The 13076-nt window shown below is 41.2% G+C and overlaps 2 protein-coding genes across 4 annotated transcripts in view; one reads left to right on the top strand and one right to left on the bottom strand.

The window, feature by feature from the left end:
• The window catches only part of LOC116392385 (tripartite motif-containing protein 3-like), a 14717-nt gene extending 8475 nt beyond the window's left edge, over positions 1 to 6242 (top strand). For 2 of the 3 annotated variants that reach the window (XM_031863790.1, XM_031863791.1), the window contains exons 2-13: positions 379 to 551; positions 1254 to 1494; positions 1697 to 1848; positions 1953 to 2133; positions 2231 to 2960; positions 3244 to 3347; positions 3441 to 3608; positions 3698 to 3866; positions 4443 to 4502; positions 4739 to 4809; positions 5288 to 5428; positions 5521 to 6242. In XM_031863790.1, coding sequence (XP_031719650.1) covers positions 406 to 551; positions 1254 to 1494; positions 1697 to 1848; positions 1953 to 2133; positions 2231 to 2960; positions 3244 to 3347; positions 3441 to 3608; positions 3698 to 3866; positions 4443 to 4502; positions 4739 to 4809; positions 5288 to 5428; positions 5521 to 5673 — 2316 coding nt within the window. In that variant the 5' untranslated portion in view covers positions 379 to 405 and the 3' untranslated portion in view covers positions 5674 to 6242. The remainder of the gene's footprint in view (positions 1 to 378; positions 552 to 1253; positions 1495 to 1696; positions 1849 to 1952; positions 2134 to 2230; positions 2961 to 3243; positions 3348 to 3440; positions 3609 to 3697; positions 3867 to 4442; positions 4503 to 4738; positions 4810 to 5287; positions 5429 to 5520) is intronic. The other variant, XM_031863792.1, reaches the window with a different exon arrangement.
• A 1489-nt stretch (positions 6243 to 7731) lies between these two features.
• frem2b (FRAS1 related extracellular matrix 2b) overlaps positions 7732 to 13076 on the bottom strand; it is a 50385-nt gene continuing 45040 nt past the window's right edge. The window contains exons 21-24 of the mRNA XM_031863763.1: positions 12166 to 12292; positions 11360 to 11547; positions 11129 to 11275; positions 7732 to 10442 (exon numbers count right to left, since the gene is read on the bottom strand). Coding sequence (XP_031719623.1) covers positions 9954 to 10442; positions 11129 to 11275; positions 11360 to 11547; positions 12166 to 12292 — 951 coding nt within the window. The 3' untranslated portion in view covers positions 7732 to 9953. The remainder of the gene's footprint in view (positions 10443 to 11128; positions 11276 to 11359; positions 11548 to 12165; positions 12293 to 13076) is intronic.

Raw genomic sequence — 13076 nt, forward strand, 5'->3', positions numbered from 1 at the left:
ACTCTTCTAACATCACTGTAAACACAGACACGTTGGCTCCTGGACTGCATAGTCGTCCCGTCTGAGAGTTCTGCCCTGCGGTGTTAATCATCATGTGTTCATTTTTCCTCCACTGCATTAACTTATCAGGGTTTTCATTTGTAAAGTCATACAACCTCTGGCTGTGCGGTTGTTTGGGGAAAAAAGACTCTCATCCTCCTGACACAGTTAATTTAAGGGTGCATAGAATGCCAGTAGATACAGTTTCTGGAAGACGTCTTGATCTGTTAACAGAGTTATGACTCATTTCTTCCTTTGCTCATGCTGAGGGTAAGCAAAAATGTTTCCTCGAGGCTTTCGTGACCTTTCTCCCGTTCCTTCCCCCCTGTGTGTGTGCAGGTTAAGCGGTCGCTGTGCCCCCTTTGAATGTCCGTCACTATGGCTAAGCGTGAGACCGGCAGCACCAGCCCTGTGGTCAGGCAGATAGACAAGCAGTTCCTGGTCTGCAGCATTTGTTTGGACCATTATCACAACCCCAAGGTCCTGCCCTGCCTGCACACCTTCTGTGAGAAGTAAGCTCTGATCCAATCAATCAAACTTCCTTTGTACAGCTGCTTTCATTCAACGCAGTTCAAAGTTAAATAGTGCTGTAAGATTAATATGGCAGTAGAAAGATAAACAGTAGCACAATGGGACATAAAGAGAAACACACATAATGAAAATCTAACAACAGTGGTAAAACATTTTAAAGAAAAATTCAAAGATGAGACAGATTTTAGCACGAGATGCACAATAATATTTATTCTTTAGATATTTTGCATAATCCAGAATAAGAGAACATTAGAAAATATGTTTGTATTTTTGTCATATTCCCTCTGCCTGCAGTAAGTTATTTAAGTGGGATGCTGTGTAATGTGTAATGACCCAAAATCACACCACTTCTACCAAATATTCTCTCATCTTTATGGCTTCTGCATGATGTGAGGCACCAATCACTCAGCTTGGCCACAATATAACAGACAAGAACAGCTTTGTTGGCAGCAAGCCCTGATTTCCACAGCTTTGTTGCTCCCACATGGGACAGATTACAGTTATTTCAATAATGTGGTGCTCTCTGTTGTGCCCAGCCAAAACTGTTAGGACGAGAATCTTATTGTCTCCTGAGCAAGTCTAAAAAACATCTTGCTTTTTTACACCATGTTGACCCTGGAACAGGTGCTGAATTGCCGCTTTAGTCCTCTAATTAATGTCTTTAACGGCTTGTCTCTCCGTAGATGCCTACAGAACTACATCCCTCCCCAGTCTTTGACGCTGTCCTGTCCAGTATGCAGACAGACCTCTATCTTGCCAGAGAAGGGTGTGGCAGCCCTGCAGAACAATTTCTTCATCACAAACCTAATGGAGGTGTTACAGCGAGACCCAGAGTGCAGCCGACCTGAGGCCTGTAATGTTCTTGAGTCCGCCAGTGCAGCTACAGCCTGTCAGCCCCTCTCATGCCCCAACCATGAGGGCAAGGTAAGCAAACGAATGGGCCGGGGGTGTTATATAGTAGGTCAGATATGTCAGAAATTATTGTCAGAAGTTCATGACAACACTGTGGACTGTTACATGTGATCTGTATATGATTTTTTTTTACAAGTGTTTGAATTCTTAAGCATATTTGCCAGTAGAAATATAGGATGTTCAGTTGTCTTGTGCTCCACTGCACCACCTGCAGGTGATGGAGTTTTACTGCGAGTCATGTGAAACCGCCATGTGTCTGGAGTGTACAGAAGGAGAACACAGGGAACATGTGACTGTTCCTCTGAGGGATGTGCTGGAACAGCACAAGTCAGCGCTAAAGAATCAGCTGGATGCTGTGCGCAACAGGTTGGATTTTCAGTGCTTCGATCCATAATGAACTATGTGAAGTTTAAAAAATGCTAATTTGAAAGTTTTATTGTGTGTTCATCAACTTTGCTTTCGTCTGGCAGACTACCTCAGCTGACGGCTGCCATTGAGCTTGTGAACGAGATCTCCAAGCAGCTTACAGAGCGGAAAAATGAGGCAGTGACTGAAATCAGTAACACTTTTGACGAGCTGGAGAAGGCCTTACACCAACGCAAGACCGCTCTTATCACTGAGGTGGAAAACATCTGCAGCACTAAGCAGAAGGTCTGAGGTCTTTCTGTTTTTGTTTGTTTTAGTAATGTTGCACGTTTTAGTACAAGCGCCACTGACTGTCTGCCTCTGTCTCTTTGGACATTCTTAGGTGCTTCAAGCCCAGCTGACCTCTTTGCTTCAGGGCAAAGAGAACATTCAGAGCAGCTGTAACTTCACAGAGCAGGCCCTGAGCCATGGCAGCGCCACTGAGGTCCTATTGGTCCAGAAGCAGATGGGTGAGCGGGTCAGTGCCCTGGCGCGACACACCTTTCCCGAGCAACCCCATGAAAATGGACATCTGGAATGCCAGGTAGAGACGGACGGACTGAGGCGGTCCATTCAGAACCTGGGAGTCCTGATCACAACAGGGACTGTCGGCCATACTAGCGTTGCCACCGGCGAAGGTCTGCGCCATGCACTGGTCGGCCAGCACACCACTGTCACAGTCACTACTAAAGACAAGGATGGAGAACTAGTGAAGACGGGTAATGCTGCTCTGAGGGCAGAGATTATCTCTGCAGATGCAGTGTGCACTGAAGCTGAGGTGGCGGACAACAAGAACGGAACCTATGAGGTCGGATACACCATCCGCTCAGAGGGAGAATTCACCTTCTCTTTGCTGCTGTACGAGCAACCTGTGAGGGGGAGTCCGTTCCGCTTGCGTGCCGTCAAGCCGTCAGACGTCCTGCAGTCACCAGACGACGTGAAGAGAAGAGTGAAGTCTCCGAGTGGAGGAGGAGGTCATGTTAGACAGAAGGCTGTGCGCAGACCCTCCAGCATGTACAGCACCACCAAGAAAAAGGAAAACCCAATAGAGGATGAGCTGATCTACAGAGTGGGTGGGTGAATAACTGGCTAGAGCCGCTGTTAATTCTGGTAACTGCTGACTGTATGATGTTTTTCGCTAGAGCGCACACTGAGTCATATCGCTGGATAATTTGAGTACCTGATGATGCTGAGTATGCAGTGTTAGACCTCTTATGCGGCACACCATTGTTTCCTCTGTCTGTTCAAACTGTTAAAATGGCCGGTAGATGCTAAACATTTTAAGAGATCATCCAAGTGCATTATTTTTACACGCGCATAGTGCTGAAGCAGTCTGATGTCTTGTTGATGTGATAGGAACAAGAGGGCGAGATAAAGGAGAATTCACTAACCTACAAGGCATCTCCACCTCCAGTAATGGACGGATTGTGGTGGCAGACAGCAACAACCAGTGTATACAGGTCAGTGTCATTCTCTTGAGCTGAAATATAAATGTAATGAATTATTTAGTTGTTTCGGTATTGGTGTAAATTAATTTTCTCTTTTTCTTCTAGGTGTTCTCAAATGATGGCCAGTTTAAGATGCGGTTTGGGGTCAGAGGTCGTTCACCAGGGCAGCTGCAGAGGCCCACGGGGGTCACAGTGGACGTGAACGGTGACATAATTGTCGCCGATTACGACAACAGATGGATCAGCATCTTCTCCTCGGATGGCAAGTTCAAGGTGAGCGATCACAGCCAAGAAAAATGTTTTCACCGCACAAATTCCAAATGTTTCTTTGAACGACTAAAGGCTCCCTCTGGTTGTCACAGAGCAAAATCGGAGCCGGGAGATTGATGGGACCCAAAGGTGTGGCTGTGGATAAGAATGGACATATCATCACGGTTGATAATAAGGCCTGCTGTGTCTTCATCTTCCAATCAAACGGGAAGCTGGTGACAAAGTTCGGCGCCAGAGGAACATCAGACAGACACTTTGCAGGTACTGTGGAATACTTAGTCCAGGTAATAATGATCATTTCATTAATAATGTCTCTTACAGGAAGACTGGATACACAATGAATGATGCTTAATGTGTCAGGGCATGAGGTCGGGCCAGATTTACGGATTTCATTTATGTTTCATGCTTTACAGGAATGTTGATTTGTACAAATCTGATTTATTAAGTGATCAGCATGTTTCTATGCACCCTTTATTTAGAGTCTAACTAATGTAAGCATGTATGGCTGCTTGTTTAATTATAGACATCTACGCAGATGTAATGATTAGTTTATTATTGCATTGATCTTGTACTGTAAACATGCAGCCGATCATCATAGTACAAGACACAGCTGTAAAGAGGCAAATGTTAGTTATGCACCCTAATGCATAAAAACGATGTAACGGTTGTCTTCCTGTCTTTGCCTGTCGAAACAAAAAGGTCTGTTCATAGGATTTGCTTGCATTACTGGAATTCCTCATTCATTTAGCTTCAGTTGTTGCACGGACAGCAGTATTTCAGTTGAAACTCACCCATTCTCATTTTAATATCTCACATGGACCTTTTCTTTTCTTTTAGAAAAAAGTGGTGCAAACATTGCACTGGAACAAAAGCTTAGTAAATCTGGCCCTGTTTTCAGTAAGTAATTAATTCCCCGTGAATGTCAACTACGACAATAAATCTATGTTCTTGTTATATGTCGATGCATCAGCTCTGTCGTGTCTCACGTATTGTCCCACGTCAACTCTCAGCGTGCCTTTGTGTCCTTTGTGTCCTGTCGTCCATAAATAGTGTGGAACTTCCTCTCGTGTGTTGTAAAACGGGATGATTCATCCTTCCTCTCTTTCTCTCTCTGTCTCCTCTGCTGCTTCCAGGTCCTCACTTTGTGGCCGTAAATAACAAAAATGAAATTGTGGTAACAGACTTTCATAACCATTCAGTCAAGGTATGGCGTGTTGCAAGTATGAGTGTACATTCTTTATTGTAGTTAACCTGCATTGGAAGTATTGCGGATAAATGGTTTGCAGGAAAAATGTCTGTATTTTAATGAACTTAACTTGCTAAAGCTACAGCAAACCTCTCCGCCAGTTTCTTTACTCCATACTTTTTTTTTTTTTTTTTTTTTTTTTCAAATTCAGTAATCTTTCAAGTTCAGTAATCTAAATGAAGTGCTGGGTTACTTGTAAATAGTCATCCATTTTTTGTTCTACTCTTATTCTTCCACAATAGCGTTGCTAGTGGGATGCATATAAAACAATTGAAATAAACAAGCATGGAATTTATAATCACTCTGTTTCATCAGCTGCTGTGTTGTTTTAGATCATTTTAGCAATGTACCCTTTATCCTGGTTAACATATTTGTATTTTGTGTGACATCAGAATGTCATTTTTCCATTCTCTTCCTTGTTTAATCTCTCTTGCAGGTGTACAATGCAGATGGGGAGTTCCTGTTTAAATTTGGCTCCCATGGAGAGGGGAACGGCCAGTTCAACGCTCCAACAGGCGTCGCTGTGGATGCCAACGGAAATATCATTGTCGCTGATTGGGGCAACAGTCGGATCCAGGTTAGCTTGAGAAAACTACATCACGTTGAATGCAGGGAGCAAACTTTTAAGTACATCACTTAACCTTTCCTCTGTGCTGTGTGACAAACCAGGTGTTCGACAGCTCAGGGTCCTTCCTATCCTACATCAACACATCAGCGGACCCCCTCTACGGCCCTCAGGGTCTGGCCCTCACATCTGATGGTCATGTGGCGGTGGCGGACTCTGGGAACCACTGTTTCAAGGTCTACCGCTACCTGCAGTAGATACCTGAGACAGCCATCTTCGTCACTGCAAGCACTGACAACGACACAACCAATGTTTTCCCCAGGGTGCAATCCAATACAGCCTTTTGATGTGCACATCACATGATCTCCCGGATATAATTAGGTGTCTGATCCTGAGTTTACCCTCCCTATGATGTGTATTGAAGGTTGTTGTAAAGTTGGATAATGTAGCATCCTTGGGACAAGTAATGGACTTAAAGCTATGGACTGGTTTTAGAGAATGTTCAAAATACATTTTTGTGTGTTGTACGCTGTTGATGGTATTATTCAACCACACTTTTTGTGAGACCGGACAGGGTAGGATATAGATTGAAGTATTTAATGAGCCATAACTTGTCCAAATGCATGAAGTTTTATTTAATCTTAATGCCTAGGCAACAACACAGTGTACCCATTGGTTGCTTTTCTCACAAACTAGTTAATGCTTACAGTGAAATGAACGACGCTACGCTTCCCCAGCAATGAAATGTAAAATTTCTCAATTATTGACATCTTGCATAAAAAACATGTCATCACCATCTGTGCATTGATTTGCTGTATGTACTGTATATACATAAATGTATATTGTGTATATTAGATCACTCCGTATGTATGTGCTATGATTTTGAATCACACAGCCTTTTGGCTATTCAGAGAGCAGCAGTTAAGGATTCCAGGATTTTAACGTTAATGTGTGTAAGGCAGCTGTTATAAAGTGTGCTTTTTGAACGTACCAGGCACATGCTTATAAAAGAAGAGTGTCATATTTATTGCTAATGTAAGCAGCACAATAATCCTTTTTGTTAATATATCTGTTGTTTTAAAAAGAAAAAAATTAATTAAGAAAAAAGCTAATTTATTTTATTTTATACACTAGCACAGCATTTACAAATTATTTTTCTAAATTGATGTGCTTTTTTTTTTCTTTAGAGATTCACACTTTATTACTTTCATTTAAAAATAAATTTCACCTTAAAACAGAATTCAGTGCCCCCCCCCCCCCCCACCACCACCACATCAGGAACGGTTTGATCAGTGTTTGTGCACACGAGCAGCTATTTTTCAAAGCCATAAACCCATCTTTGTTTGGGATGTCTTCAAAGAAAAAAAGTTTTCTACGTTTTTCTGTTCAAAAATGAATGGCTAAAGATATGGGATCATAGAGTGATTGTTTTGCCTTTAACAATTAAAGAGCTTTATTCAACAGTTACAAACCGGAAAGACTACATATCTCAGGAAATCCATCCAAATTTGATCAGCATGTCAATGGAACAACTCGATACATTGTTGTTGTTTTTTTTTATAGTGGTAGCTTTTAATGGAGACTTTGTGAGAAAACTGTAAATTTGTGCAAATCAAGTCTAGATCCAAGACCACAAAAATGACCGGGATGGAATATGAATTCTGTTTTAAAGTGTTTTTTTTTCTTTTTGGCTTTAGGAAACAGTTACAAAATATTTAAATGATAGTTTAATAGATGACATTTGATAGCAAACTCATCCCTGCTTTGGAATCCACTCAACTATGGTACTGTTGTAAGCTATCTGACAAAACACTGTTAGATCTGAGTTTCTGCCTGCACGACATCAAGCCATGACCAAGCCCAAGTGAAAAACATGTACCAGTAGAGCTGTTGCCGCTCTTGCTCTCCCTAGTGTTAATTTTGTGTAATGTCATTAGAAAACCTAGTGCCACAGCAGAAGCGAGACCAGGAGCAGGAAAAAGGCAACTTCCTGGTTGGACATAATAACCCACAGCACTGTGCTAAACACCCAAACACCAACATTCACAGGGATTTCCGGCGCTACAGGATATGACCTGATTTCACCAGTTAAACAACCAGGAAGCTTCTGTTTTTCATGCACCTGATCTGTTGTTTGACTGCCAAACAGGAGCCCAGACATCTCTAAAGAGTCAACGGTTCACCTTTTTCAGATGTGTCTGAAGCATTTTACACTACGCTGTGTCACACCAATATACACATTTTGATTTCTCTATGAATATGCACTGGTAATAAAAGCACATGTTTTACTGAGTTGTTGTTTACCTACTAATCATTGTGCTTGACTTGCACTGAGGGGTATTGAATCTGTCTAAATGTGCACATTGAACTTAATCACTGAGTGGTGGTAATGAAATTTAGATTTCATAAACCGGAAATGAATAATGAGAGCAACCTCTGAATAGTTTGTAGTAGCTTAGAGTAAAAGTATGACCATCTCTCCTCAGTAGTCCTTCTGAATTACATCTGGACAGAAAAGGGACTGATGCTCAATTGGATCAATAGGTATATTTATAGTTTTATATACATGGCAATGGTTGCATTTTGAGCATTTTTAGTCAGACTTATTTAAGTACCGGTTGGAGACCAGTAAATATCTGCTATATTTGTTCAAAGGCATTCTCTGCGATACTGTCCAATAACGGCTTCAAGCTAAAAAATGTTTCAACAAAAACATACAATATCTTGAAAAATTATTTATTTGCAGACCACGCTGTGCTTCTGGTCTATGTTACAAATACTTACAGCACATACAGTATGCATTTTTTAACAATAACCATTCCCAAAACATCCAAATGGTATATTTATAGGTAATACATATGTATATACATACATGTGTATAAAAAAAGCTCAAAATGCACCCAAAGTATTAGAGTGGAATAAAAGAACCACATTATTGATACAGTGTCAAACCTAGATAAGCAAGCAAATTGTGCATTGAAAAAAAAAAATCATACTTGGGGTAAACATTTCATGAAGGTATTCATGATATCACAGGTTGCATAGAATTGTTTTCAATTTAAAAAATAAAATTGCAAAAGAAACTGGTAATGACTTTGAAGTAAATGTTACACGATTCATGAGGTAATCAGATTTTATGGCAATCTGTGCATGGATCTGAAAATCAAAAATGTCAAAACTGTTTATCTTATGTGCACAATGTACTGTATATTGAAATCCCAATAACAAACAGTTATATAGTTTAAAAAAGATAGGTTCAACGCAAAAAATAAAAAGGGAGTTGAAATGATTGTGTCAGCACAAAATGACAAGCATTGCAAAATAAATAAATACATTTAAAACTAATGAGTCAGGGAGAAGACAGCAGTTTTGACAATAATTATGTTGATTGAGGCTAAAACATTTCATTCCCTTTAAGTGATATCTGCTAAACTTATTGGACAATATTTCAAGGTTTAAAAAAAAAAGCACAGAACACCTCGTCCTGCTGTGAGAGGACCGTGGAGTCCCAGCTATCTCTACTTAGCTGCTGTTGTTAACTCTTAAAAATGTAGCATACCTATTGTGCCAAGAGGGAAAATAGTTCCTGAAATAGTGTGGAACCTCAGCTATAGTACACTGAACATTGCAGACCAGCTGTCTCGAAAGCCAATTCAATACTACAGACTCTAACAGTTTCACTTATCGCTAGTGCCATGTCAATAATCATAATCTTAAAATCATACAGTGTTTCAACAACTAAATATTAGAGGGAATTCAACAACAACAATTGGCCATTGATAAATACAGTTTTTCATGGGATACACTCACTGTAAAACACAAACTAATGGAAATACAGTAGATGTGACGCATTTGTCATAATTCCATTCAAATCAGCGTTTCGACTTTTTTAGGTTTTAAAATACAAAAATGAATGCATGCCAAAACATGAGCACAATACAACACTGGATGTCTTACTGATCACACAGGACAAAATATACTGTAACATACATCACAACACCTCAGAATTCTGTGATTTCTTAGGCACGTACTGAATCTAAGGACAAACCGTTCTCTATAAGAACAGACGGGTTTCCCCAGAGAGAGCAAGAACTATGGGCAGTGTCTTGATGCAGCAAATCAAAGAAACAAAGCCTGTTGGTAACAACTACTACAGTATGCAAAATATCTACCTTCTCTTGACCTACTCAGTAAAAACACCAGATACCATTCAAGTTAGGAGGCATATTTTGTAGCACCTTTGGAAACATAATAACACCTTTTTTGGATCAAGTGGCATCAAAAACAAATCATGAAGTGAGTGCTGACAACTTGACTAATGCCTTGAAACAGCTGCTTACAAAGTCCTTCGCCAAGTTAGTGTCCGGATTACTCTCCAGCCGTGGAAGTGGTGCATTATTTCAAGTAGATTTCTGAAAAGAATCAAAGCTCTTGTAGTTTGTGCTACTTCACACACAATCTTCAATTTTTATCTAAATGTGAGGCACTTGCAAAACAAAAAAATATCAACTAAAACTCTCAATCATCAGTCTGTTTGTTAGACCTCTGAGCTGTCACTGAGGGCTTGTGTCATCATGGGTTCTGCGCTGCTGGAGGTCCTGGGTACATCTTTCTTCTCTCGCTTGGACCGGACCAGTAGCACCACCACAATGATGACGAGCACCGTAAGGAGCAGCCCGACAAAGATACCAATGATCAACACTAGTCTGTCATCACTGTTGTCTCTCTTGTTGAGCTCACGAGGGATGATCCCTTTGGTGAAGATCTCCCTCTCTGGGCTCGTCCTCTGCTGGCTGCTGCGGTCCAGTGCGATGTGAAGGATGTTGGTGCCACGATTGTTACTGTGACCGATCTCCTCTATTACGTCTGGCGCTCCGTTGGCCGATCTTCTGGTGCGATGCTGAACGTTTGGGTGCTGGCTCATCACGTGGTACTCCAGGCTTCTCTTCCCTATGCCACGGTTAGCATTTTCACGAGAACGAACAGTGTAGATGGTGTGAATGAACCACTCTCTCCCTGCAGATACCTGGAGAAAGCATACTCATTCAAAAAAAATATACCTGTAGATATTGCTTCCCTTCATGGGCGCATGTTCGTTGTGGTATTTTTTTTATATTAGTGTATATCTGGCCAAACATGATGCCACCTCAAACATACTGTGGGGCCAGTGCAGTTACTGTACCATAGAGTTGAAAAACAGAAACGATTTTAGCCATTGGCTGTAGACATACTGATACTGACTTTTTCTCTATAACGAGCCAAGAAATACAGACTCGCCAACCAGACGAAGCAATCTGGACTCTTGATGAAAGAGGGTCTGAGTCACATATGATCCTGTGATCAGAGGCTATATAGAGGCCAGCCCACACGGTGAGGGGACTGCTCACTCGCAATAATGTGTCCACGTCAGTGAGTCTCTTTTCTCTCGCCTTGTTAAGAAGAAAAAGAACATCTTTGAAGGTCACTTTCTGTGATTCTTATACAGTGCACATTATTTTCATCTGCTCTTTCCACTTGCACTCAGCAGAATGCCACAAGTTCACACCAGTTCTCTGAGAGCTACATTCCAGGCTGAAATAAGTGGCAACACAAAAATGTAAATTCCAGCACAAAATAACCTCTAGCGTGCATCACAGATTGGTTAAATATGAGAATGTGGACTATTCGAGGGTGTGTGCTGAATGTGTTTCTTTACTCGGCAATTACACTGACCTGGAAGAGAGCTGAGGAATCAATTCTGAAACCATCTGACGCAGGTTGTCTCACTAGAGTTAAAGCGCCGGGGTCATCCACTGCCAGGAAGGCATCGAAAGCTACATTGCCAAATGACCGGGCCTGGGTCTCTGGCTGGGCCTTGTCCTGAAGTGAGAGGATGACACAGGGAGGAATATTTAGGTTTGAATGGACACAAAGCACATGACGAGATGTACCTTTGTTACTTACAATTATCTTGAATCTGTAGAGTAGTGATGGAGCATCAGCCAAACAGCCAAACTCAAAGTTGGTGGGGTTGTATTTAGGGACATAGCCATCAGCGCCAGTACACAGGAACACTTTCTCTATGCTACAGATAAAGGAGTCGCCCAAGTTCTGCACTGGATCCACCATTACTCTTCCGTAAATCGTATCCCCTGAGGGAAGAGAAATACAGTTTTAATCACTGCAAAACACATAACATTGATGGTTTAGTTGAAAGTTTGTAATATATACACTGATGAAGATTTCTCAAATGATTTTATTTTGCTCAGAAAACAGTAGTGAGAAAAACATTAAAACACCAGCAAATCATTCTTGGCAACAAGAGTGTTGTGGGTTTCTTTCCCCTTAATGAGCCGCTTCCGCTTCCCATGCTCACTTGGACAGCAGCTTCAAGGACGTTTCAAAAACTTTCAAGATGTTGTTTAGAAAAATCAAACCCAGGCTCTTGTAATAAGTTTTGGGAGAAGACATGAAAGTGGTCAAAATTATACTAAATCGAGGCCTCATTTCCATTTAAATTGTATGCGGTCGGGTTGGGACAGGGAATAATGGGGAACATTTCTGCTAAATCAACAGAAATACTCATCACACAGGGATTTACTTTTGATCTGTAGAATGATCTGTAGAAGTCCAAGGAGCTAGGTAATGAAATACATTTACCGCCATCCATACAATTTCATTAACTATGAAGCCCTGTTTGTTTACGGCTTTTTTAATCCACAAACTTTCATGAACAGTATGTATTTTATGACTGCATGTTATTGCCTTACCTTGTGAGAAGGCAGTGTCGGTCTCCTGTCCGAAACCCATGGAGCCATCTGAGAGCCAGAGCGTCCGCTTAGAAAGTAAGATCATCTGCGTGTTCAGACTGAACTCAGCAGCCACAGGGTCGCTAACCTACAAACACATAGAAGATAGACAAACACGCACAAACCAAAGCAAAGCAAAGTCAACAAATATAGACACAAGATTTAAAAAAATGTTTATCCTAGTAATCACACCATTTCTGTACGGTACATATGTTATTCTATTTCATATAATAAGACATCTAATTTGAATTTTGATGGGGTTTTATCTTTATTTCTGGCATTTTATGGAAAAAGCGATGAATAAATTTGGCCAGCTTTGCTACTATCAGTGGAGATGGTGTGTTGATGCTGTGGGTGGTTACACGTTGGCATCAGCATCAGGAGCTGGACTCAGCACTGCAGGTGCAGCTAAATGGATTAAACGGGAGATGTTGATTGGAGATTTGTTCCTGTCAGTGTAAGTGAGAAGAGTTTTTATGAGTACTTGATTAGATGGCCTGAACCAGGAGGTAGTTTTCTCTTAGAGATCTCAAGAGATGGGATAACAAATTGAGGCAAGAAAATAAATGACTGAATAGGAGCCAAGATGTTTGGCTTACAGGAAGTAATGAATCTTGATTTAACTTTCACAAAGATCCATAGGCCCATGCTTTATCTGGTTTGCCATGCATGTAGATCACACCTGTCATGGGATCAATTTCCCCAGAATCACAGGTTTAAGGGGGCATGGCCTGGGGAACAAAGGGAAGAGAATTGTTTGGGGTGGCGAGACAGGAAATGTTTTTTTTGTGGTAGGTGGAGGAGTAATATATAGGAGCCAGGCAGCCTTCAGTCTAGAGGGGGACATTTAGTCCCCTTTTATGGCTGTTTCT

The sequence above is a fragment of the Anarrhichthys ocellatus genome, unplaced genomic scaffold, assembly GCF_004355925.1.
Source record: "Anarrhichthys ocellatus isolate YVR2014 unplaced genomic scaffold, GSC_Weel_1.0 scaffold29, whole genome shotgun sequence".
In the NCBI taxonomy this organism is placed as follows: Eukaryota; Metazoa; Chordata; class Actinopteri; order Perciformes; family Anarhichadidae; genus Anarrhichthys; species Anarrhichthys ocellatus.